This window comes from Scyliorhinus torazame, chromosome 6 (assembly GCF_047496885.1).
Source record: "Scyliorhinus torazame isolate Kashiwa2021f chromosome 6, sScyTor2.1, whole genome shotgun sequence".
Taxonomy (NCBI): Eukaryota; Metazoa; Chordata; class Chondrichthyes; order Carcharhiniformes; family Scyliorhinidae; genus Scyliorhinus; species Scyliorhinus torazame.
In genome coordinates, this window is record NC_092712.1 from 321303682 (window position 1) to 321329561 (window position 25880).

Here is a 25880-nt window from a genome sequence, read left to right on the forward strand (position 1 = left end):
GCCACATCATAACACTACTCAGTGATATCCTTGTCCCTGGCACGAGGGAGGCAACAAACCATTTGAGATCCAAGACTATTGCCATAGAAACGCCAAACTATTGCCCTCTCCATCGATTTCCCTATCACTATTGCTTTTCCAGACTTCCTTGTAGCCACCTCTGCATTGTGCCACCCATGGTGTCAGGGGTGTGGCTCTGAGTGCACTCCCCAGATGAACAATCTCTCTTAACAGTGTTCAAAACTGAAGATGAGCAGTGCTAGCCACGTAACACTCAAACTCATGGATGCAATGCAATGACGTCAGCTGTTGCTCAAGCACAAGCTGCCACAACTGAGCCAGCATTCTGAATTCCCCACATAGCACAGGACATGCGCACTCAAATTTGAAGCAGCCTTGTAACTTCTCTACTTACTAACTGATAGCTTTGCTACTGCGAGTAAACCTTACAACTGGTCATGAACCTTGTTAATAAAGCTTTACCAATACTCATTAAACTTACTATAATTAATAAACCTTAGCAATATTGGGAGGTGGTGGCATCATGGTACTGTCACTGGACTAGTAAACCAGAGACCCAGAGTAATGCTCTGGGGACCAAGGTTCAAATCCCACCACTGCAGATGGTGAAATTTGAATTCAAGAAAAATCTGGATATAAAAGTCTAATAATAATCATTTATTGTCACAAGTAGGCTTCAATTAAATTACTGTGAAAAGCCCCTAGTCACCACATTCCGGCACCTGTTCGGGGAGGCTGGTACAGGAATTGAACCTGCGCTGCTGGCTTTGTTCTGCAATACAAACCAGCTGTTTAGCCCACTGTGCTAAACCAGCCCCTATGAAACCATTGTCGCTTGTCGTAAAAACCATCTGCTTCACTAATGTCCTTCAGGGAAGGAATCTGTACACCGTCAAGGGACATTAGGGATGGGCAATAAATCCTGGCACAGCCCGCGACGCCCACTTCCCATGAATGAATAAGAAAATTGCTGAACCCCACCAATACTTTGTGCACTTCACTTGTGGTAATGAACCTTACTTAATAATAAAATATAAGATTCACCAGCGACTCACACTTGGTGAATGCCCAGTTTTTCAGATTCAATTCCAAAGCAGCAATCGTCATGAGCCAGTCACCATATTATAGGCCTCCTAATAGTTCTAGGGATGTAGAGGAAAGGATGGCGAAGATGATTCTGGATAAGAGCGAAAGTAACAGGGTAGTTATTATGGGAGACTTTAACTTTCCAAATATTGACTGGAAAAGATATAGTTTGAGTACAATAGATGGGTCGTTTTTTGTACAGTGTGTGCAGGAGGGTTTCCTGAAACAATATGTTGACAGGCCAACAAGAGGCGAGGCCACGTTGGATTTGGTTTTGGGTAATGAACCAGGCCAGGTGTTGGATTTGGAGGTAGGAGAGCACTTTGGGGACAGTGACCACAATTCGGTGACGTTTACGTTAATGATGGAAAGGGATAAGTATACACCGCAGGGCAAGAGTTATAGCTGGGGGAAGGGCAATTATGATGCCATTAGACGTGACTTGGGGGGGATAAGGTGGAGAAGTAGGCTGCAAGTGTTGGGCACACTGGATAAGTGGAGCTTGTTCAAGGATCAGCTACTGCGTGTTCTTGATAAGTATGTACCGGTCAGGCAGGGAGGAAGGCGTCGAGCGAGGGAACCGTGGTTTACCAAAGAAGTGGAATCTCTTGTTAAGAGGAAGAAGGAGGCCTATGTGAAGATTATCATAGATTATCATAGAATTTACAGTGCAGAAGGAGGCCATTCGGCCCATCGAGTCTGCACCAGCTCTTGGAAAGAGCACCCTACCCAAGGTCAACACCGCCACCCTATCCCCATAACCCCACCCAACACTAAGGGCAATTTTGGACACTAAGGGCAATTTATCATGGCCAATCCACCTAACATGCACATCTTTGGACTGTGGGAGGAAACCGGAGCACCCGGAGGAAACCCACGCACACACGGGGAGGATGTGCAGACTCCGCACAGACAGTGACCCAAGCCGGAATCGAACCTGGGACCCTGGAGCTGTGAAGCAATTGTGCTATCCACAAGGCTACCGTGCTGCCCCAAGATGAGGTGTGAAGTTTCGGTTGGGGCGATGGAGAGTTACAAGGTAGCGAGGAAAGATCTAAAGAGAGAGCTAAGACGAGCAAGGAGGGGACATGAGAAGTATTTGGCAGGAAGGATCAAGGAAAACCCAAAAGCTTTCTATAGGTATGTCAGGAATAAGCGAATGACTAGGGAAAGAGTAGGACCAGTCAAGGACAGGGATGGGAAATTGTGTGTGGAGTCTGAAGAGATAGGCGAGATACTAAATGAATATTTTTCATCAGTATTCACTCAGGAAAAAGATAATGTTGTGGAGGAGAATGCTGAGCCCCAGGCTAATAGAATAGATGGCATTGAGGTACGTAGGGAAGAGGTGTTGGCAATTCTGGACAGGCTGAAAATAGATAAGTCCCCGGGACCTGATGGGATTTATCCTAGGATTCTCTGGGAGGCCAGGGAAGAGATTGCTGGACCTTTGGCTTTGATTTTTATGTCATCATTGGCTACAGGAATAGTGCCAGAGGACTGGAGGACAGCAAATGTGGTCCCTTTGTTCAAAAAGGGGAGCAGAGACAACCCCGGCAACTATAGACCGGTGAGCCTCACGTCTGTAGTGGGTAAAGTCTTGGAGGGGATTATAAGAGACAAGATTTATAATCATCTAGATAGGAATAATATGATCAGGGATAGTCAGCATGGCTTTGTGAAGGGTAGCTCATGCCTCGCAAACCTTATTGAGTTCTTTGAGAAGGTGACTGAACAGGTAGATGAGGGTAGAGCAGTTGATGTGGTGTATATGGATTTCAGCAAAGCGTTTGATAAGGTTCCCCACGGTAGGCTATTGCAGAAAATACGGAGGCTGGGGATTGAGGGTGATTTAGAGATGTGGATCAGAAATTGGCTAACTGAAAGAAGACAGAGGGGGGTGGTTGATGGGAAATGTTCAGAATGGAGTACAGTCACAAGTGGAGTACCACAAGGATCTGTTCTGGGGCCGTTGCTGTTTGTCATTTTTATCAATGACCTAGAGGAAGGCGCAGAAGGGTGTGTGAGTAAATTTGCAGACGATACTAAAGTCGGTGGTGTTGTCGATAGTGTGGAAGGATGTAGCAGGTTACAGAGGGATATAGATAAGCTGCAGAGCTGGGCTGAGAGGTGGCAAATGGAGTTTAATGTAGAGAAGTGTGAGGTGATTCACTTTGGAAGGAATAACAGGAATGCGGAATATTTGGCTAATGGTAAAGTTCTTGAAAGTGTGGATGAGCAGAGGGAACTAGGTGTCCATGTACATAGATCCCTGAAAGTTGCCACCCAGGTTGATAGGGTTGTGAAGAAGGCCTATGGAGTGTTGGCCTTTATTGGTAGAGGGATTGAGTTCCGGAGTCGGGAGGTCATGTTGCAGCTGTACAGAACTCTGGTACGGCCGCATTTGGAGTATTGCGTACAGTTCTGGTCACCGCATTACAGGAAGGATGTGGAGGCTTTGGAGCGGGTGCAGAGGAGATTTACCAGGATGTTGCCTGGTATGGAGGGAAAATCTTATGAGGAAAGGCTGATGGACTTGAGGTTGTTTTCGTTGGAGAGAAGAAGGTTAAGAGGAGACTTAATAGAGGCATACAAAATGATCAGGGGGTTAGATAGGGTGGACAGTGAGAGCCTTCTCCCGCGGATGGAAATGGCTGGCACGAGGGGACATAACTTTAAACTGAGGGGTAATAGATATAGGACAGAGGTCAGAGGTAGGTTCTTTACACAAAGAGTAGTGAGGCCGTGGAATGCCCTACCTGCTACAGTAGTGAACTCGCCAACATTGAGGGCATTTAAAAGTTTATTGGATAAACATATGGATGATAATGGCATAGTGTAGGTTAGATGGCTTTTGTTTCGGTGCAACATCGTGGGCCGAAGGGCCTGTACTGCGCTGTATTGTTCTCTGTTCTATGTTCTATATGATGTCATCCTGTGATCATCCTGTGATGTCACGGTTTACTTTTTTTTTTAAATTAGGATGCTCCCGGTTTTTTCTCTTCCCTCCAAAAGATAACTGCTTACTTCTCCCTGATTTATCTGCTGAACCCTCACTGCCTTCTCCCCCGGGCTCTCGCTGCATTAGCACCTGAACCCCCGTTACTTTATAGCCACCACCCGAGTTGCTTTATTTCCCAAATCTCTTGCTGCGTTAACCCATGAAATCTCCCTGCTTTATCCCCTGAGCACTCGCTGCTTTAACTCCCGGAGTCTCGCTGGCGGAATACTGCGTTGCAATAACTGGTTTAGAAACGGAGTCACTGTTTAATATAGGAAATATAGCAACCAATTGCCACACAGTAAGCTCCCACAAGCAGCAAGACTGGGTCCTTTGCTTTTTTATGATTGCGAGATAAGTATTTTCCAGGACACTACCCCAGCTTGGCTTTGAAATAGTGCCGCACTATTTTACAGGCAGCTGCTCCCTCAGTGCTGCCTTAGAGAGACAACCTTGATTTTCATGCTCAAGTCATGGTGTGGGTCTTGAAGCTCCAACTTCTGGCTTAATAAGAAGAGCCTTACTAACTGAGACATAGCGGCAACAATTAGCGGCACTTGACTCATGATTCATCCAGTCACCAATGTCTGGACTGACGCCAATAGTTAGTTTGATTTTATTTTTACATTATTATAGTGTAGTTGGCAGTGTGAGGAATGATGTTTGTATTCCCAGCTGCGCCCATGTGGATTTCCATTGTGGCAGCAGGAACAAAGACATTGGGCTGGATCTTCTGTGTCCCCACTGGGTGTTTTTCTGATGGAGGGTGGGAAGTAAAGGGGGGCAGTGTGTCCACCCCACCTACTTTGCCACCAACTCCTGAGCTCACCCCGAGAACATGGTCAGTGGGCAGACTGGGAAATCGATAGCCCACCCACCATATTTAAATAAATGAGAAAGGACCAACTAGGTTTGCTCAGGAAGCCAATTGACCCCAATAATATTCTGCCAGCACCAGATTATGGCCGGGTAGGCAGAGGGGTGTGTGCTACGCCATGTTTCAGATTATAAAAGGGTGGGAAGGAAGGGGGTTGCCATTTCCACATAGAAGGGCAGCCCCTATAAGATAGTGTCCAAACTTTCTTCCTATCCACCTGCTCTGTAAAGCCCATCACCCTCCCCCCCCCCCAGACCCCCCCCCCCCAAAAAAAAAACTGGCCAACCCCCACTCCCCCCACCAAGCACCCAATGGACCTCCGCTTGATTCAGGATCCATTACGCCGCCTTCTTGGGATTGGTTGAGGTGCCTATCATTGTGCTCTTCGCGCTGCTGTGACTGCTGGAGTTGCCGGCCCGTCGGATTGGCCAGCAGCTCCTGAGACTGGGATATCCTCCCAAGTGAGGGGCAGAATTCCCACAGTCAGACAATTTAGCTCTGCTGGAGTACACGATGGCTGCTGGGAAGGCTGGCATGGAGCGAGTCAGCTCCACACCGATTTTACTTCCAGAGAGTGAGCCGTCCATCCCTCCATAGTGTGCAGCCCATTAGTTTGTGCACCTTCAGGATGAGGCAGCAGTTTGCCAGATCCTTGTTTGCTAAATGTCCAATGTATTAAGATACTAGATAAATTGTATACAAACTATAACATCAGTTGTAAGCTGGTACAAAGCACCTGTTCTAAAATCAGTTTTGTAAATTAAACGTACCCTATCGCTTCCACTCGCTTAGAGGATTTTGACAATAAGACTGATATCATCTTTAAAATCCCCCAAGTAGTTTATCTCATTTTACAGTGCTTATTGAGGGTGACGGAACTTAACTTCATATTTGAATTCCATTTTGGATAGCAGAAACGTCAGATCTTCCCAATGTAAATTGGAAATGTTTCAATTGTGCTCTGTAATGTCACAAAGAAATATCAGCTGTGCGAAGATAAGAACTTCAGAACTTGCGGAGTACCTCATTTCTGGTGCTGTGAAGATTGTGGTGAATATGGGGAACTGTTATGTATCATATTTTACATTTTGTTGTCAGTGGATAAGGCACAAGGTGAAACTTACCCTTCATAAGGGTGTGTAATCACCTAGCCTCAACAACAATGTATATTTACAATGTGTCTTTAAAGTAGTCACACTTCTCAAGGTACTTCACAAGAGAATTAATACATAGCGATTCACAAAAGGAGATATATTGCATGTGACCAAAACCTAGTCAAAAGAGGTAGATTTTAAGAAGTCTTAAAAGGAAGAGAGAGGTTTGGAGACAAATGCCAGAGCTTTTGGACCTTGGTAGTTGAATGCATGCCTGTCAGTGGTAGAGCCGTTTAAAATCAAGGATTGGTAAAGGGGCAGAATTGCGGTATGGGTTTTTTCAGAAGGCTGCAGGGCTGGCAGAGGTTACCTAGACTGGGAGGGGAAAGGTCTTGGAGGAATTTGAAAACAAGGAAAATCGAGTCATTGCTGGGTCGGGAGCAAGCTGAGCAAATGCTGAGGCGATGCATGATCGAGACCTGATACAATCGCATTAGATCTGTGTTTTAGTAAGTTGTTCTCCGTTGTCTTTGTCCTATTCTGTTAAGGCGCCCCAGGGTTCTTTTTCTCTTTGTGTTATGAACACTGTCAAAAAATAAGTGAGTATTTTCATGCGAATGTGGAAAAGAAAGACCTGCTCCACGCTTTACTAAATCTCCAGGTCAGTCAAGCTGAAATAATTTAGCCGAACAGAATTAGTGAGAAAGATGGAGGGTTCCGTCAATACCGAGAGAGAGAATGGAGAAAAAATAGCAGATATACATCTCACTTCATGCTAAGGAGAAAACTAATAGCTTACCCACGATGAACTCAAACTTCTCCTTGATGTATTCCATTTCTACAGTCAGAATCGGGATGGTTTTGTTCAGAATAAAATAGTTCAATTAATTTGGCATTCAGAATGAATAAGGTTTATTGCACATGCTGGCAGTTCCTTGATATTACCCATTGTGCAGTGTGAGTTGTTCCTTGTAGTCACTGCAAACAAATGTCTCACTCATGCAATGATTGTAATGTTATATGTCTCATTAAATATTTATGGAAATAGCGAGGAAAAATAGTTTAACTCCAGTTTTACAAATTGGGAGATGCAAATATTGTTGGAAGAAGCCTGGTCGTCATTTTAAATGCCTCTACTGGAGGGCAGTAATCAGACATACAGTTCCATCAGACATTGGGGTCTTTAACCATTAAAATTCCCAGCAGGTGATGAAAATGTCCATTCGATTTAGTCTCTTAGAATGAGACCTAACTTTTCCCAAGCAACAATTTTAGTAATCAGCTGGTACTGTCTTCTCCCGGGTCCCACTTTGTACTCGGCCCTGGCACTCTTCCGTGCTGTTGTCACGTATGGAAATTTTCAAGGGGAAAAAAACCACATTTATCTTTTGAAGAATGCATTTTGACCATATTTTGTATAACTCTGAATTCCTCTTTCAGACATCTTTCATCTGAAGGTCCCTGAATCAACGTCAGTCGCTTCGCCAATTGGTAGAATTAAAGCCAATGATGCTGATGTTGGGAAGAACGCTGACATAGATTACAGCATCATTCCTGGAGATGGACTGAATGTATTTGGAATTACCTCTGATAAGACCACACGGGAAGGGATTATAAACCTGAAAAAGGTCAGCATTGCGATAATGTTTCAAATTGCCTCAGTTGCAGTTTATACTTTACAAAAGTTGCCTTCTGAAAAAAAATTCCTTTCAGAAACTGTGAACATCTTCCTTGTTAAATATTAATATTGTCCCTTTTCCACCTACATCTCGATCATCATTTATTTCTCTTTATTCTTTCACCCATAACCACCATTTTATTTCCTCTCCTTCCCTCCTTTCCACACATCTCTCTATTGGAAACACGGTAGCACAGTGGTTAACACTGTTGGTACATGGCGCCAGGGTCCCGGGTTCGATTCCCGGCTTGGGGCACTGTCTGTGCGGAGTCTGCACTTTCCCCGTGTCTGCGTGGGTTTCCTCCGGGTGCTCCGGTTTCCTCCCACAAGTCCCGAAAGACGTGCTGTTGGGTGAATTGGACATTCTGAATTCTCCCTCAGTGTACCCGAACAGGCAACGCAATGTGGCGACTGTGGGCTTTTCACAGTAACTTCATTGCAGTGTTAATGTAAGCCTACTTGTGACAATAATAAAGGTTATAATTATTATTATTCACATTGCTGTTGCACACTGTGCTGCACCGTCTGACTATCGCTCTCAGGTCGCTGCTCTCTTCTCCATCTGAATTTAGCTCCCAATCCCAGATCCCCAAATGCTCAGTATTAACTGGAGTTCAGTATGAAACACGATGGGCGGGATTCTCCCGTACCCAGTGGGGCGGGGGGTCCCGGCGGGACGGAGTGGCTTGAACCACTCCGGCGTCAGGCAGCCCCAAAGGTGCAAAATCCTCCGCACCTTAAGGGGCTAGGCCCATCCCGGAGTGGTTCCCCCGGCGGGAACGTGGCCTGGCGCCACGCCAACCGGCGCCGAAGTGCCTCTGCCGGCTGGCATGAGTCGGCGCAATCGCGGGAGTTCCAGCACGTGCTGGCGTCATCCCCGCGCATGCGCGTGAGGGTTCGTCTCCGCATCAGCCATCGCGGTGGACCACAGCAGCCGATGTGGAGAAATAGAGTGCCCCCATGGCACGGGCCTGCCTGTGGATCGGTAAGCCCCATCCGCGGGCCAGGCCAACGTGGGGGCACCTCCCGGGGCCAGATCCCCCCGCGATCCCCCAGGAACCCCGGAGCCCGCCCGCGTAGCCAGGTCCCGCCGGTAAGGGATCTACTCTGATTTATGCCAGCGGGACCGGCGACAGGCGGGCGGGACTTCGGCCCATCATGGGCCGGAGAATTCGGGCAGCCCCGGCGCCCATTGAGTCGCGCAGTATCCCGCCATTCTCCGAGGCGGGCGGCGCGATTCACACCGGGCCGGTTTTTGGGGGGGGGGGCGGGAGAATTGGGAGGACGGCGGGGCGGGATCACGCCAACCCCCGGCGATACTCCCACCTGGCGGGGGGTCGGAGAATCCTGCCCATGAGCATATTTTTAACTGCTGTCCATTCCCAGTTCTTTTGCTGTTACAATTGCGTCTAAAATCTGTAAAAATATACAAGCGGAAATACATTTATATTAAATGTGTGCTGAATTAACATAAAGTGTGCTATAAAGATAAACAATTAAACTGCCACATAACTCCTGACCCTGTGCATTGCAACTGCCATGAGACAAAGTCAAACTTACCTTTAACGTTAATAAAAGTGGAATACCGCAGATGCTGCACATCTGAAATAAAGCCAGAAAATGCTGGAAATTCTCAGCATCCGTGGGGAGAAACAGAGTCAATGTTTAACTGATCACTGAGATGGTGGAGAGAAGTTGTTCCAATGACGGGGCGGCAGGACGGCGCAGTGGTTAGCACTGCCGCATCACAGCTCCAGGGTCCCAGGTTCAATTCTAGCCTTGGGTCACTGTCTGTGCGGAGTCTGCATATTCTCCCCGTGTCTGCGTGGGTTTCCTCCAGGTGCTCCGGTTTGCCCCCACAGTCCAAAGATGTGCAGGTTAGGTGGGGTCACTCGGATGGAAGGGAGAGTGGGCCCAGGCAGGGTACTCTTCCAGAGGGTCGTTGTCGACTCGATGTGCCGAATGGCCTCCTTCTGCACTGTAGGAATTTTGTGGTTCTACGGATGGAAGTGCCAAGAGCCAGAGGGACCGATACACACTGATTGGCAAAAGAACCAGTTGTGACACAAGGAATGGATTGGGTCATTAGAATGGGGAATTCACTACCCGAGAGCGTGGTGGAGGCAGATTCAATCCTGGCTTTCAAAAGGAGAATTTGATAATTATTTGAAGATTTTAAAAAGTGCAGGTCTGTGGGAAAATATGGCGAAGAGCGACCGCTTTGCTCTTACAGAGAGATGGCAGAGACATGATTACTCAAATGGTCTCCTTCTACGCTGTGAAAAAGTCACTATCGTCCCTGAGGACCAAAGGCTGCTCTCCCTTTGTAAGGGGGAGAGCTGACTGGTGGAAATTGAGGGTCACCACGCCTCAGGCGATGGGCAAAGTTAAGAAGGCTTCATGGATTATCTCAGCTGATAGGGGAATTGAACCTGCTCTGTTCATGTCACAAACCAGCCGTCCAGCCAACTGAGCTAACTGACCTCAAAAGTTGTAACCATCCTGTGACTCTGTGGGGAATCTAGAACAAAAGAACACAGCCTTGGGGTAAGGATTGTAATTTAGGAGAGGGGTGAGGAAACGTTTCTTCACTAAAAATGGTTGTCAATATTTGAAATTCTCTACCATAAGATACTTTTGAATGCTCCATCAGTAACTATGTTCAATTTGGGACAGATAGATTATAGGACTGTCACGGAATCAAGAGACCTGGGGACTGTGTGGGAAAGTGGTCCTGAGGTAGAAGTTCAGCCATGGTTGAACTGAATCCACCATCACCATCCCTGGGCATGTTCTGTCTCACCAGCAGGACAGACCCAGCAGAGGTGATCGCAGGTTCTATGCAGCCGGGAGGGGTTGCCCTGGGAGTTCTCAACATCGGCCCCAGGAAGCCTAATGGTGCCAGGTCAAACAGGGGCAAATAAAACTCCTGCTGTTTACCGCATAACATCCCCTCCCCCCAACCGCCACTAGCCCCCCCCCCCTCCACCTCCCCGGCCCCCCTGACAACCAGCTGACAAATCAGTACTCCTGCATGTTGAACACCACTTGGAGGAAGCACTGAGGGAGGCAATGACACAGAATGTACTCTGGGAGTTTCAATGTCCAACTCCAAGAATGGCTCGGTAGTACCACCACAGAAGGAGCTGGCCGGGTCCTAAAGGACAGAGCTGCTAGACTGGGACTGCGGTGAGGGAACCAACAAGAGGGAAAAACATACTTGACCTCGTCCTCACCAATCTGCCTGCTGCAGATGCTTCTGTCCACGGGTATTGGTAGGAGGGACCACCGCACAGGCCTTGTGGAGATTAAGTTCTGCCTTCACATTGCGGATATCCGCCATCGTGTTGTGTGGCACTACCACCCTGCCAAATTAGATAGATTTCAAGCAGATCTAGCAACTTAAGACTGGGCATCCACGAGGCACTGTGGGCCATCAACAGCAGCAGAATTGTATTCAACCACATTCTGTAACTTCATAGCCTGGCCTACCCCGCACTCTACCATCACCACCAAGCCAGCAGCTCAACTCTTGTTTATTGGAGAGTGCAGGGGGGTACAGCAGTAATGGCACCAGGCATATCGAAAAATGAGATACCAACCTGGTGAAGCTACGGCACAGGACTACTTGTGTTGCCAAAGAGCAAGTGATAGACAAGAGCTAAGTGATCTTACAAGCAAAGCTCTGCAGTCCTGCCACATCCAGCCGTGAATGTTGGTGGGAATTTAAACAATTCACTGGAGGAGGAAACTTCACAAATATCCCCATCCTCAATGATGGGGGAGTCCAGTACCTCAGTACAAAAGATAAAGCATTTGCAACCATCTTCAGCCAGAAGTGCTGAGTGAATGACACATCTCGGTCTCCAGCATCAAAGAGATCAGTCTCCAGGAACAAAGCTCAAGAAATGTGACACCATCCAGGACAAAGCAGCCCGTTTAATTGCTGCCCCTTCCACACATATTTACTCCCTCTACCACCGATGCAACGTAGCAGCAGTGTATGTCATCTACAAGATGCACTGCAGGAACTCACCAAAGCTGTTTAGGTCACACCTTCCAAACCCATGGTCCTACCATCTAGAAGAGCAACGGCAGCAGATACATGGGAACACCACCACCCAGACGTTCTGCTCTGATCCACTCACCATCCTGACTTGGAAATATTTTGCCGTTCCTTCACCATCGCTGGGTCAACATCCTGGAACTCCTTCCCGAACTGCTCCTGTACCACATGGACTGTAGAAGTTCACCAAGACAGCTCACCACCTTCTTCCCAAGGCATGGGCAATAAATGCTGGCCATAACCAACAATGCCCAGATCCCTTGAATTAATTAATTAAAAAAAGAGAATGCTAGAGCAGGCTCAATGGACCAAATTGTCTTCTCCGACTCTTATTTTTTCTGTTCATTTATTTTATTCAATATTTGATAGAAATGTTAAAAATGCAACTTGAAATGATTGGGCTGAAGAATGGGGGGGCATGGTAGCACAGTGATTAGCACTGCTGTCTTACAGCACCAGAGTCCCGGGTTCAATTCCGGCCTCAGGTGACTGGGTGGAGTTTGCCCTTTTTCCCCGTGTTTGCGTGGGTTTCCTCCGGGTGCTCCGGTTTCCTCCCACAGTCCAAAGAGGTGCAGGTTAGGTGGATTGGCCATGTTAAAATTGCCCCTTAGTGTCCAGGGATGTGCTGTTTAGGTAGGGTAATGGGGATTGGGAGAGGGATTGGGCCTCGGTAGGGTGCTCCTTCAGAGGGTTGGTGCAGAATCGATGGGCTGAATGGCCTCCTTCTGCAATGTAGGGATTCTATGATTATTTGAAACACACCAAACATTATTTCGAATGTTGATTGCTTTCGAAGTCAATTTTGGTTTTAATATCATATTTAAATTATCCCCACTACATGACATTGTGTATCTTCTTTCCAAAGCCTTTGGACTATGAAAATAAAAAATCATACGTCTTCAAAGTAGATGCCATTGATCCCCATCCAGATCAACGCTTTCAATCAATGGGTCCTTTCAAAGACACAGCCACTGTGAAGATCACCATCCTGGATGTAGATGAGCCGCCGATATTCAGCAGACCTTTTTATGTGATGGATGTTTATGAAGATATCAATGTGGGCCGTGTAATAGGAGCAGTGACAGCGCAGGATTCTGATGTTAGCAACAGTCCTGTCAGGTAGGCCAGAAACATCTAATCAAATTTTGAAAGAAAGATTTGCAATGAAGTACGTTTGAAGTGTGGTCGCTGTAGTAATGTAGGAATATTTTTGAAAAAAACCTGTTTCTTGTTCACACTCTGCAAGTTGATAACTCTGCCTACACAATCTTTTCGGAATCTTGTTGAAAATGCCAGCTGTGTCATTAATGATATATTGGAGTCGCAGTGACAGAATAATTAATTATTAATTGACTATAGTGGGATGGCTTTGGGGCTGATTATCCTGCCTCGAAACGCTTCGTGTGTGACCATATGGAAGATGGGTATTTGAGAGCTTTCTTAAGCAGCTCAGTGAGAACTTTACTGAGATTTCAAAAACCCTCCAGGTTCGCTCTTCGGTTCAGCTGTATGACCAAAAAACACACAGCTCGTGGTTTGGTCACAGGCTAGTCTCAACAATCTTACTCTCAAAGTCTGGTCTGCAGACATCCTGTCACTAAATGAACACAGTCCACTTGGCTTGAATAGGCCTTCAAAAGTTCTATGAGTTCCTATTAAAACCGTGGGCATTCCCATCAGTTTTGGCAAGAGGTAGAAACAGTTTGAGGCATGTTTTGCGAAATCACATATAAGAATGTGACTAAGGCGGATTGGTTGTGAACTTCAGCACAGTTGAACCTGTGAGAACGTTATTTCCCTTTCGTCACTTGTTCAAAGGGACAAGGGGAAATGGTTCAAAGTGTCCAGTTAATTCACTCAGAAACAGAATATTGTGGATACTGGAAATCTTAAAAAAGAGAAATCACTGGGATTAAGAGGTTAGGCAGCAGCGAAGGAGAGCGAAAAAGAGTTGGGGTATCAGCTTGATGAGTTAACATCAGAATTTTGAATTGACTAGTTTATTTGAATTGGGGCAGAGTTAGGTTTTTGGTTTCATTCAGCAGTCTAGGTTTCCTATGAAGCCAACCACCCATAGATCCAATGAATGGCGCATGCTGTGGCTTATGGAAGAGTAAAATGGTTCTAAACATGGGCAAAACTAGGATTGTATATTACATGCGACATTACGACAATCATGTTTCACATCAAATGTAGATATTATTGACCAGAATGGTGGATTCCTTTGAACAAATGTGACTTTAAGTAATAGGTTAAACAAAGATCCTTACATCCTTCTCTGCATGATCCTGTGATATCGGAAGAAGGGCAGTGTTAGGTGAGGTTACTGGGTTACGGGGATAGGGTGGAGGCATGGGCTTAAGTGGAGTGCTCTTTCCAAGGGCTGGGACAGACTCGATGGGCCGAATGGCCTCCTTCTGCACTGTAAATTTTATGATTCTGTGATTCTCCGATGGTCTTGGCCAACATTCCTCCCAGGACTGACACCACCAAGAACAATGGCTGGGATTTTCCAGTCCTGCCTGCTGCCGGGATCTTCCGGTCCTACCAAATGTCAATGAACTTTTTGCCCGCCCCATCTCCCACAACGGATCCCATAACGGCGAGGCTCGAAACACCGAGGCAATGGAGCCAATTGGTCATTTCATTTGCTGTTTCTGGGAGATTGCTAATCATGAATTTGCTGCCACTTTTATTTATACGGCAAGAGTGACTACACTTCAGAAGTAGTTCATTGGTTGTGAAGTATTTGAGAGTATATTAAGCAATGACAAGGGCTCCAATTCCTTTCTTTCTTTTCTGCAGCAGGTGCTATAGAAAATTCTAGAAGGGATTTTCTTTGATAGGCAAATGTCAAGCAAATTATTGAAAAGAAGTCCCAACAATTTCAGGCCACTTGTTCCAATGCTCAAAAATAAATAATGACCATTTGAGTGAGATATAGAAAAGGCCCCCTGGGTTTTGTGCAACCCCAGCAATAAACCATTCCCCTTGGAGGCAAAGGGGGGAAAGCCATGGAAAATAAAGTTTGAGATGAAATTTCTCTGTTCTTGTGCAATGTAATGATTGCTTCATTTGGCAGAAATGAGCGGTTAATCATCACTGGATAAAAATGCAGTGACTGTGTTTCAATTGATAATTCTTGACATGAGTGAGATCTCTCTGCTGGTGGGGTGCCTTCTTGATAAGGTAAATTTCAACCCATTCTATTGAGTGGTTGAAAGCCCTTGTCGTCGTAGCAGCTTCCAGATGGAAATAATTTACTTTTCACATATTTCTTTGTTAAATTCTCACAGCATCCCAAACTACTTCACATCAAATGAATTACTTTTTAAAGTTTTGTTGTGTGTTACCGCTCACTCGTGGAATCCGCGTTGCTGGGGTAACAGCCACGTTTACACACATGTTGTGGTCTGGAGCTATGGATAGATACAGTAAAGGCTCCAAATTTATTTCTATTGCATGTTTGACCAGGAAACTCTCCTGTTCTTTTGGCCTGCCATTGGCGTTTGCTGAAAGGCTTTCCATCTGATACTCAAGCTGCTTGGCTGAGTTCTGAATGCAACTTCCTTGGACATCAGGTCCTGAGGTGGGAATCAAACCTGGAGCTGCTGGCTTGGAAGCAGGGACACATGCATTGCACTGCAAGAGCTCGGTTGTTATGTCGGTAAATCTAAACCTTGCAGCCAGATTTTGCAGAGTGGGCTCTCACAAGTGTAAATGTAACAAAATAGCATACACTTCTACACAAGAAAACCTGAGACTCACAAGATAACATTGAGGAAACGCAGTGTTTATTCAAATCCACAATAGTAATCTTAGCTGGAATTGTCCAGCCATTGTGATCCCTGCTCGCGCTGGCAATGCACTCCCGCCCACGGGTCTCATATCGGCAAGGGATGTCTTCAATGGGAAATCCCATTGATAGCGGCGGGAACAGAGAACCCGCTGCTAGCAAACGGTACACCATCAAGAAATACATGACTGGGGGACTGGAGAATTCAGTGCCTTATTTTGTGATTCAATCAAGGTTGTAATTCAAGAGCAAATGAATCAAATTGGCTATTTTGAGTTAAGAATGATGTATAGTTTTAAGTGGGTTTAAGTGGGTTCAATTTAATGTTTGTGTGCCTGGAAGGGTAAAACCTATAGTTAGATTCATGTTGGACAAAAGTATTTTTACATGTGGGGGTTGTTTAAGCTCCAACTGTGTTTTAATTGTGCTTAGAGAGGGCTACAGTGCGAAGAATAAATAAATGAGCACTGGCCATGTAGAAACTGGGACCTTCTGAGATAGAGAAGCTTTTAATTTTATTTTAGTTAATTTGATTGCAGTTGGAGATAGGTAGTGAGAGAGAGAATAGCTCTCACAGCTCTTCTTGAAGCAGTCGGCTTTAGAAGGCTAAAGAGCGAACATCTCTCTCAGCCTTGCTAGAGGAAAAGCCATACTAGGGAGCAATGGATAAGAAAGCAGATGCTGGAGATCTAAAGTCCAGCTAGTTAAGGAAATTAGATAAATGAAGAGATGTGTCTATGGAGTCTGGAATTAATTCAGAGAACAAGGTGTGGCTGAGAAGAATTCAAGGACGAGGAAACAAAGTGATCTGAGATAAAGAAACAATATCAGTAACCAGATTTAAATTGGCCCAACAGCTTTCAAAGGTAAATCAAATGCCTGATGCCATTTTAATACAGTCTGGGAATTGAGAGTTAAAGCAATTGTTTGCACAGCAGTCAAGACAAAAAAAATCCTGAAAAGGATTTGTTCTAAAATCCTGGCCTGGATTCACAGTTACAAGTGGAGGGGAAGCTATGTTTAAAAGTGTCATTTCGGAATGCAAACCACTAAGGAACAACATACTTATGGGAGAAGATTTTGAAGTATGTTCGTGGGAGTGGAGTTTGGAAATTCACACGTGACAATCATTTGGGAGATCTCTGAGGTGAAAACCACAGACAGTAACTTGGGTTCAGAGCAGAGTGCATGGACTTGTCCACAGTCAACTTCTGCGTTTAAATGGTACTTTGCGTTGATGAGACCATTTTAAATTAAGATATACTGTGTAATCCATGTTAATCGTAAACCCTGTGTCTAAATGTTAAACTAATGGGGGAGTAAAGGTGTATTCTATCATAATCCAATTCTTTCATGTTTAATAAGTGTATTTTTCTTGTTGTTCAAACTAATTAGCGGTCCTTTGATGCTGTTCCTTCATGTTTATAAAATATATATAAAAGCTGTGACCTTTTGAGCCAGAGTTCCATTCTGGGATCTTCCCATCCAGTTATAGCATCAACTGGAGCCATAACAAGCATCATAAAACATCAAAGAGAAGTGATCACTTAACCATCTATTTTGCTCCCTCAGCAGACTATGAGCAATCTCTTCGACCAATTCAGTCACCTATAGGAAGTGTTTTCATTGATTCTTCCTGATTCTAAACAAAACTCTAGAATTGTTAGGTAAATATCCGTAACAACACTGTTTGCCTCTGATTTAATACTCTCCGTTATCAACAATCTATTTCTCAACACTACATTCCAGTCTGTTCAAATATTCCTAAATTAATCTGTTATGGCCAATTTGGGATTATCGTGATAGACTAATTATATTGATCGAGTATTTTGTATTGCATTTTAATGGGGCCCTAATAATCGTTTAATTTGAGATTTTTCCCTATTCACTTTGAGGTCTCTTAAGGAAAACCATATTTCACCCTGTGTTTATATTCTGCCCAACATTCCTGAAGGAAGGCAGCTACATTCACCACTCACATCTTTATTGGTCATGACAGAAATTACACGGAATAGTCAAACTGATCTGTTGAAGTTACATCATGAAAGCGTCTTTGAAGACCACAATCATTTAGAAGCAAATTCGGAAGATCTGGGGCGGGTTTCTCTGTTTCTGAGGCTAAGCAGCGTCACGTGGAACACAATCGATTCCAATGAGAAATGGTGCGGGATTCGCCAGTTTCGCGATTCACACTGAAAGGCTGACAAGCTGCAACCGCAGATACACACTGCACTCCCCACACACTCTATCCCAGCCAACACAATGGCAGTAAGGAGAGCGGCACCAAGGTTCGCGGACACAGGGCTCGAGGCACTCTTGGACGCCATGGAGGAGAGGAGGGTGACCCTGTACCCTGCAGCCACCACAGTTCGCCGTGCCTGGGCGCACGTGGCAGAGGCAATGAGGGCCGTCCGGACGGGCTAGCAATGCCGGAAAAAACTGCGGGACCTCTTCAGGGTGGCCAGGGTAAGTAGACAACACTGTGCCCCTGGCACCAACCCCGGTCCCACAACCCAAACCCACCCCCACCAGGAGGACGATGAACCTGCACACTGCACCCTCACCAGCCGCCATGGCCGGATACCCTGGCTACTGAGGCCACCAGCTACCCACCCCCTTGGCTGTTTGCATCAGACTGCCTAACACTGCTGTTTTCTGTCCCCAACCCCCCCCCCCCCCCCCCCCACCCCAGGAGAAGGCTGCACACAACTGCGGGAAGCTGGAGAAGACGAGAGGGGGACCGCTGGACCTGCGACCACTCTCCGCGGCCGAGCAGGGGGACCTGGACCTGGTTGGAGGCCCAGAGGAAAGGGAGGTCGCCGAGGTGGAGTTCGGCTGCGGGCGAGGAAGTGAGACCCCACTGAGTTTGGTTCCCTGTGACACGTATCAAGCCCCCTCGCCTCCCACAACAGCCACCGCGCCCCCCCCCCCCCGCACCACCTGGCAGGTCCTCGAATGACAGGAGGTGCCGGACACACAGGACCACATGCGGTGCCTTCTTGGCATCTCCTTGGCCTGTTGGGCATCTGGCTCTTCATCCTAGGCAGCTTCCTCCTGCCGCGCAGCTGCCCACTCCACTGCTGCCCACTCCGCTGCTGCCCACTCCGCTGCTGCCCACTCCACGCTGCCCGCTCCACTGCTGCCCACTCCGCTGCTTCCCACTCCGCTGCTGTCTGACCCGCCGCTGCCCACTCCGCTGCTTCCCACTCCATTGCTGCCCCCTCCGCCACTGCTGCCCACTCCGCTGCTGCCCACTCCGCTGCTGCCCACTCCACTGCTGCCCACTCCGCTGCTGCCCACTCCGCTGCTGCCCACTCCGCTGCAGCCCACTCTGCTGCAGCCCACTCTGCTGTCCGCTCCGCAGCTGCCCACTCTGCTTCTGCCCTCTCTAGTGCCCTCTCCGCTGCTGCCCTCTCTGCTGCTGCCTGCTCTGCTGCTGCCCGCTCTGCTGCCGCTCTGCTGCTGCCGCTCCACTGCTGCCCTCTCTGCTGCTGCCCGCTCCGCTGCTGCAGCTTCCTCTTCCTCGTGCAGCTCCAGCTCGTCCAGCCGCAGGGCCGTGGCGACCAGCAGGAGGGCCACCATTGCTGGTTGAATTCCAATATCCATTGGCTGCACGGATGAAAGGCCAACGTGTTAACATGGTGCCTACCCCAGTGCCCAACCAGGTCCACTGGGCTACATAGTGGCCCCGGTTGTCACTGCTGGATCCGCCCCTTGGACACTCAGGGCAATTTAGCATGGCCAATCAACCTAACCTGCACATCTTTGCATGTGGGGGGAAACCCACGCAGACAAGAGGAGAACGGGAAGACTCCGCACACTGTGGCCCAAGCCAGGAATCAAACCCAGCACCCTGGAGCGTGAAGCAACAGTGCTAACCACTGTGCTACCGTGCGACCCACATGCTGAAGGCGTGAGACTCCAAACTTGTGCAATTAACTCTTCTGGGCTGCAGGGATTGCTTGGGAGTAAATGTTAACTGATCACACTGTCACAAATTGATTTCCACCTGAATGCACCAGACTTCATTTTCTCGGTCATGTTTAGTTGGTGAGTAATGAGTAAGTGCAGTATTTTGATTTTGATTAAAAGGATTCAACTGCGACCTACTTAATTTCCACTTTTGACTGCAATGGACATGTAATATTCAAAGATTCTGATCTGAATCTCTTATCATAGTGAACTGGTTAATATTGTCGGCTCATCTCAGCATCACGAATTAACAACACAGCAGCCTCCTGGCTTGGCATTAGATTACACAATTGGATTATGATTTCACTAATACACTGTTTGTATATAGAGGGCATTAACACAAGAGGGAGGAAAGATAGGGGGCGTCATTTTCCGACCCCCCGCCGGGTCGGAGAATGGCCGTTGGCCGCCGTGAATCCCACCCCCGCCGAAGTCTCCGGTACCGGAGATTGGGCGGGGGCGGGAATCGGGCCGTGCCAGTTGGCGGGACCCCCCACTCAATTCTCCGGCCCGGATGGGCCGAAGTCCCGCCCAGAAATTGCCTGTCCCGCCGGCGTAAATCAAAGCTGGTATTTACCAGCGGGACCAGGCGGCGTGGGCGGGCTCCAGGGTCCTGGGGGGGGCGCGGAGCGATCTGACCCCGGGGGGTGCCCCCACGGTGGCCTGGCCCGCGATCGGGGCACACCGATCCACGAGTGGGCCTGTGCCGTGGGGGCACTCTTTCCCTTCCGCCTCCGCCACGGCCTCCACCATGGCGGAGGCGGAAGAGTCTCTCCCCACTGCGCATACGCGGGAAACTGTCGGCGGCAGCTGACGCTCCCGCGCATGCGCCGCATTTCCGCGCCAGCTGGCGGGGCAACAAACGCCATTTCCATCAGCTGGCGGGGTGGAAATCCCTCCGGTGCCGGCCTAGCCCCTCAATGTTGGGGCTCGGCCCCCAAAGATGCGGACCATTCCGCACCTTTGGGCCGGCGCGATGCCCGTCTGATTGGCGCAGTTTTGGGCGCCAGTCGGCGGACATCGCGCCGTTGGGGGAGAATTTCACCCATTAGGTCTGACAATGTGGAATCTACATTGATAGAGCTGAGAACCATCAAGGGGCAAAAAAGTTAATGGTGGTTGTATATAGACCGCCAAACTGCTGTGGTGATGTTGGGAATGGCATTAAAAAGGAAATTAGAGATGCATGCAATAGAGGAACATCTGTAATTATGGGTGATTATAATCTGCTTATAGATTGGGCAAGTCAAATTAGTCACTATACCTTAAAGGAAGAACTCCTGGAGTGTATACAGGATGGTTTTCTGGACCAATACATTGAGGAACCAACTAGAGAACAGGCCATCCTAGACCTTGGTGTAATGAGGAAGGAATCATGGGACGTCTAGCTGTGTGAGATGCCTTGGGGCTGAGGTGCGAGATCCCTCGGGGGGGGCACAGTAGCACAGTGGTTAGCAGAGTTGCTTCACAGCTCCAGGGTCCCATGTTCGATTCCCGGCTTGGGCCACTGTCTGTGCGGAGTTTACACGTTCTCCCCGTGTCTGCGTGGGTTTCCTCCGGGTGCTCCGGTTTCCTCCCACAGTCCAAAGATGTGCAGGTTCGGTGGATTGGCTATGCTGAATTGCCCTTTGTGTCCAAAAAAGGTTGGGTGGGGTTGCTAGGTTAGGGGGATGGGGCAGAGGTTTGGCCTTGGGTAGGGTGCTCTTTCCAGGGGCCGGTGTCGACCCGATGGGCCGAATGGCCTCCTTCTGCACTATAAATTCTATGAGCGACCATAACGTGACAACATTTTTCATCAAAGTGGAAAGTGACATAGTAGATTCTGAGACGAGGGTTCTGAATCTAAATAAATGAGACTACAATGATATGAAGCGTGGGGGTTGGATATGATGGATCAGCAAACATTACTTAAAGGGATGACGGTGGATGAGAAATGGCAAACATTCAGGAGTGAACTGCAACAATTGTTTATTCCTGTCTGGCACAAAAGTAAAAATGTAAAAATGGCCAAACTATGGCTTAAAAGGAAAATTAAAGATCTCGGAGTAAGGAAGAAGCATACAAATTGGCAAAGAAAAACAACCGGGGCGGGATTCTCCCCGGCCCGGCGGGGCGGGGGGGGTCCCGATGTGATGGAGTGCCGGGAACCACTCCGGCGTCGGGCCGCCCCAAAGGTGTGGACTTCTCCACACCTTTAGGGGCCAAGCCCTCACCTTGAGGGGCTAGGCCCGCGCCGGGGCGGTTTCTGCTCCACCGGCTGGCGGGAAAGGTCTTTGGCGCCAGGCCAGCCGGGGCCGAAAGGGCTTTGCTGGGCGACGCTAGTCCGTGCATGTGCTGCTGACGTTATCCCCGCGCATGCGCAGGGGAGGGGGACTCTTCCGCCTCTGCCATTGTGAAGACCATGGCGAAGGCGGAAGAAAAAGAGTGCCCCCACGGCACAGGCCCACCCGCGGGTCGGTGGGCCCCGATCGCAGGCCAGGCCACCGTGGAGGCACCCCCCGGGGCCAGATCACCCGGCGCCCCCCCCAGATCCCCGGAGCCCGCCCGCGCCGCCTTGTCCCGCCATTCAAAAGGTGGTTTAATCCACGCTGGCGGGACTGGCATTCCAGCCCGCCGACCAGCACGGCACGATTCCCACCCCCGCCGACCAGCACGGCACGATTCCTGCCCCCGCCGAATCTCTGGTGGCGGAGACTTCGGGACATGGCGGGGGCGGGATTCACGCCAGCCCCGGCAATTCTCCGATCCGGCGGAGGGTCGGAGAATCAGGTCTGAGGATTGGGAGCAGCTAATAATTCAGCAAAGGAGGACCAATGGATTGATTAAGAAATAGAAAATAGAGCCCAAGAGTAAGATGGAAGGAGCATATTAACTGACTGTAAAAGTTTCTACAGTTACATGAAGAGAAAAAGATTGGTGAAGGCAAATGTATGACCCTTACAGTCAGAAATGGGAATGTATAATGTTGAACAAAGAATTGGCTGACCAAAAAAATACATACTCTGGTTCTGTCTTTACAGTGGAGGATGCAAATAACATACCAGAAATGTTTGGGAACACAGGGGTACAGCAATTGGGAGGAAGTGAAGGAGATCAGCCTTAGTGGAGAAATGGTTTGGGGAAAATTGATGGGATTGAAGGCCGATAAATCCCCAGGGTCTGATAATCTACACCCCAGAGAGGTTAAGGAAGTGGCCCTAAAAATAGTGGAGGCTTTGCTGGTCATCTTTCAAGATTCTATAGACTCTGGAACATTAAAACAAGTCTTATAAAAACAAGTCCCTGATATGCCTTCTTCACAGATCAGTTAAAATGTTTCCCTAGTTAGTTTCCATATTTTTTACTGACTATTGTTTCACTGTTGGCCTCTTTTGTTCTCTGTTGGTGCCTCAGTTAAGCTGCATCCAGAAGTGAAAATAATCCAATGCTGGATAATTAGAAAGTTTCTGGATTTTGAAGTCCTTCAAGTGTTACATAGATTACATAGAACATACAGTGCAGAAGGAGGCCATTCGGCCCATCGAGTCTGCACCGACCCACATTAATCCCTCACTTCCACCTTATCCCCGCAACCCAATAACCCCTCCCAACCCTTATGGACACTAAGGGCAATTTATCATGGCCAATCCACCTAACCTGCACATCTTTGGACTGTGGGAGGAAACCGGAGCACCCGGAGGAAACCCACGCAGGACACGGGGAGAACGTGCAAACTCCGCACAGACAGTGACCCAGCGGGGAATCGAACCTGGGACCCTGGCGCTGTGAAGCCACAGTGCTAATCACTTGTGCTACCGTGCTGTTGTCCTATTCCACATGAAAAGGCTCAGTATAATTATCCATCTGTTGTTACCAATTCAAACAACCGTGGGGAACAGAAGCATTTGTGGGATGTTGATCATTCTGAATAATCAATATTAATTCCAGGATTCTGACTGCCTCCTTCAACAGTTTAGGAATCCACATACCTTATGAATTATCTTCACTCCCTCTGCATTGCATTTACAGTAGCATGTTCTTTAACCCTGATGTTGGCTGGTGGCTTGGAGTTACATTTGTTCAACCCAGCACTTTTAAAGTTCAGCAACTTGAGTCAGGCACAGAGTTTAAGTGAAGGAATCAAATAGTGTTGTCTGGATATCGGTTAATAATTTCTGTAGGTTCCACATTTCAAAAAAAATAATCTAAGGTTAAAAAGTGATGATAATGCATCCAAAGTCAGGATCAGTGTCAGGCAAAGGGATCATAATCATTTATCAGGATGATTCCACTAAGGGACAGATCAGATAAAGAAGGATCAGAGAAGGTGCACAAACATTATCCTTTCATCTCTTGCAACAGAATATGCAGGAGGGAGAGGTTATCCCAGGCAGAGGCTATATACACTTGCGAACATTATACAATATGCGTTCAATTATACATGGAAAGACTTAAGCACATTCGTCCTGCAATGTGACAGGTCTCAGTAATCATAGAATGTCATCATATCAGTGAGTTATCCTCAATGGTTTCTCTTCCTTACACCATTAACTCGAGTGTCCTCCAAGGATCCACCCTTGGCCCCTCCTAATTTTCATTTACCGACTATCCCTTGGAGATACAATCTGAAAACACAACTGTTTTTACATGACGTAACTCTGGACTTGAATATTCCAACACACTCCTGACTGACTTCCCAAATTCTGTACTTGGTGAACCTGTGCTCATCCAAAGAAATGCTGTCCATGTCGTTATTTGCGTTGTGTCTTACCACCCCTGTGCCCGCTGACCACCATTACCTCACAGGTCAGTGATGCCTCGATTTGAAAATTCTTATTCTTGTTTCAAATCTCTCCACAGCCTTGCCCCTCCCTATATCTGCAATCTTCTTCAGCCCCACAACTCTTTAACATATATATGGGGCTGGTTTCGAAGTTGCGTTCAGCGACAGGGTGGAGAATCGCGCTGATGACGAAATCGGGGGCGGTGCAACTTTCACGATGCTCCGCCCCCTGAAAAGCGGCGTGCTCTAGGAGAATGCCGCACGCTGTATCCACGGCCTCCAGCCATTGTCTGAGACCTGCCCCACGATGCTCCGTCCCCAACCGGCCGAGATCCCGCTGGCGTGGGAATCTCGTGGTCTCATCTGTCGGGAACTCAGCGTGGCGGCTGCGGACTCAGTCCAGTGCCGGCATAGTTGGGGAGGGCCAATCCCTGGGCAGCCGGCCATTATTGGGGATGGGTCACTGTGGTGGGGCGGTCCGGGGCGTGCGAGTGGGCGAAGGGAGGGACTATTTTTGCGGGCCGTTTCCGCGGGCTGTGTGCGCCATGAATCACTGCGCGGCCGCTGCAGGCTGTCCACGTGCGCATGCGCTGCCACCGACCCAGGAATGCTCTGGGCCGTATCGGCAGCTGCCTGGCTGCTAGCCACCTGCCCCCCCCCTCCCCCCCCGGCCCCCTACGGAGCAGGGAATGGTGGCTGTTTTGCACCAGTTTTCCTGGCGTAGAACACCACCGTATTCACGCCAGCATGGGGACTTAGTCTCCCAAAGGGAGAATCCAGTCCATGGTCTTCAAATCCGGGCCTCTTGAGCATCACTGAATTGAATTGATCCATCGCTAATGGATGTGCCTTCAGCTGCAAAAACCCGAAGCTCCGAAAATCCCTCCCTCTGTCTCTGCCTCATTTATCTTCGTTAGGGCAGTGTAGGTCACAGTCTGCGTGGATTTCCTCCGGATCATTCCCCCACTTATCTGCATTCTACACTGCAGCCTCTTGTCCTCAGAATGACTTGCTATGCTCCCTATTTATGAATATTTGTAAATTTCAATGTCACACTCTCTAGCCTTGTATCCACTTGTTGATGGTTGCAAATGAACAAAAGCAGTTTGAGATAGAACTGTTCATTGGCCCATATATCCCTTCGCTCCTAACCATTCATCGGCTTCCCGAGGCTATTGTTTTGGACAGTGGCACCCCTTCACTGGCAATGGTGTTCAGCGTCTGTGAGAGCCAATGGCATATGACACACGGGATCAGCCCCACTCCCCCGCCACCCCATCACTCGCGTTGAATAATCTGACTGAGCCAGCCATTCAAACTCCATGAAAAAGCAGTCCGATAAACCACTTCCCCAGAGGTTGGCTGTGTTGCTGCACAACGCAAACAATCACTCAACCATGGGGGTCGCACCAGCTGAGCTGCTCATGGGTCGACAGCTGAGAACCCGACTGGATCTTGTATTTCCAAATTTGGCGGGGAGGGCCTCCCGGAAGAGCCAGAGGCCAGAGCAGAGGGGTGATGGTTATT

At 48.2% G+C, this 25880-nt stretch overlaps 1 protein-coding gene across 7 annotated transcripts in view; it reads left to right on the forward strand.

Moving 5' to 3' along the window:
- Positions 1 to 25880, forward strand: part of LOC140425632 (cadherin-12-like) — a 774748-nt gene that overhangs the window by 627510 nt on the left and 121358 nt on the right. For all 7 annotated transcript variants that reach the window (XM_072510140.1, XM_072510141.1, XM_072510137.1 and 4 more), the window contains 2 exons: positions 7520 to 7707; positions 12689 to 12942. In XM_072510140.1, coding sequence (XP_072366241.1) covers positions 7520 to 7707; positions 12689 to 12942 — 442 coding nt within the window. The remainder of the gene's footprint in view (positions 1 to 7519; positions 7708 to 12688; positions 12943 to 25880) is intronic.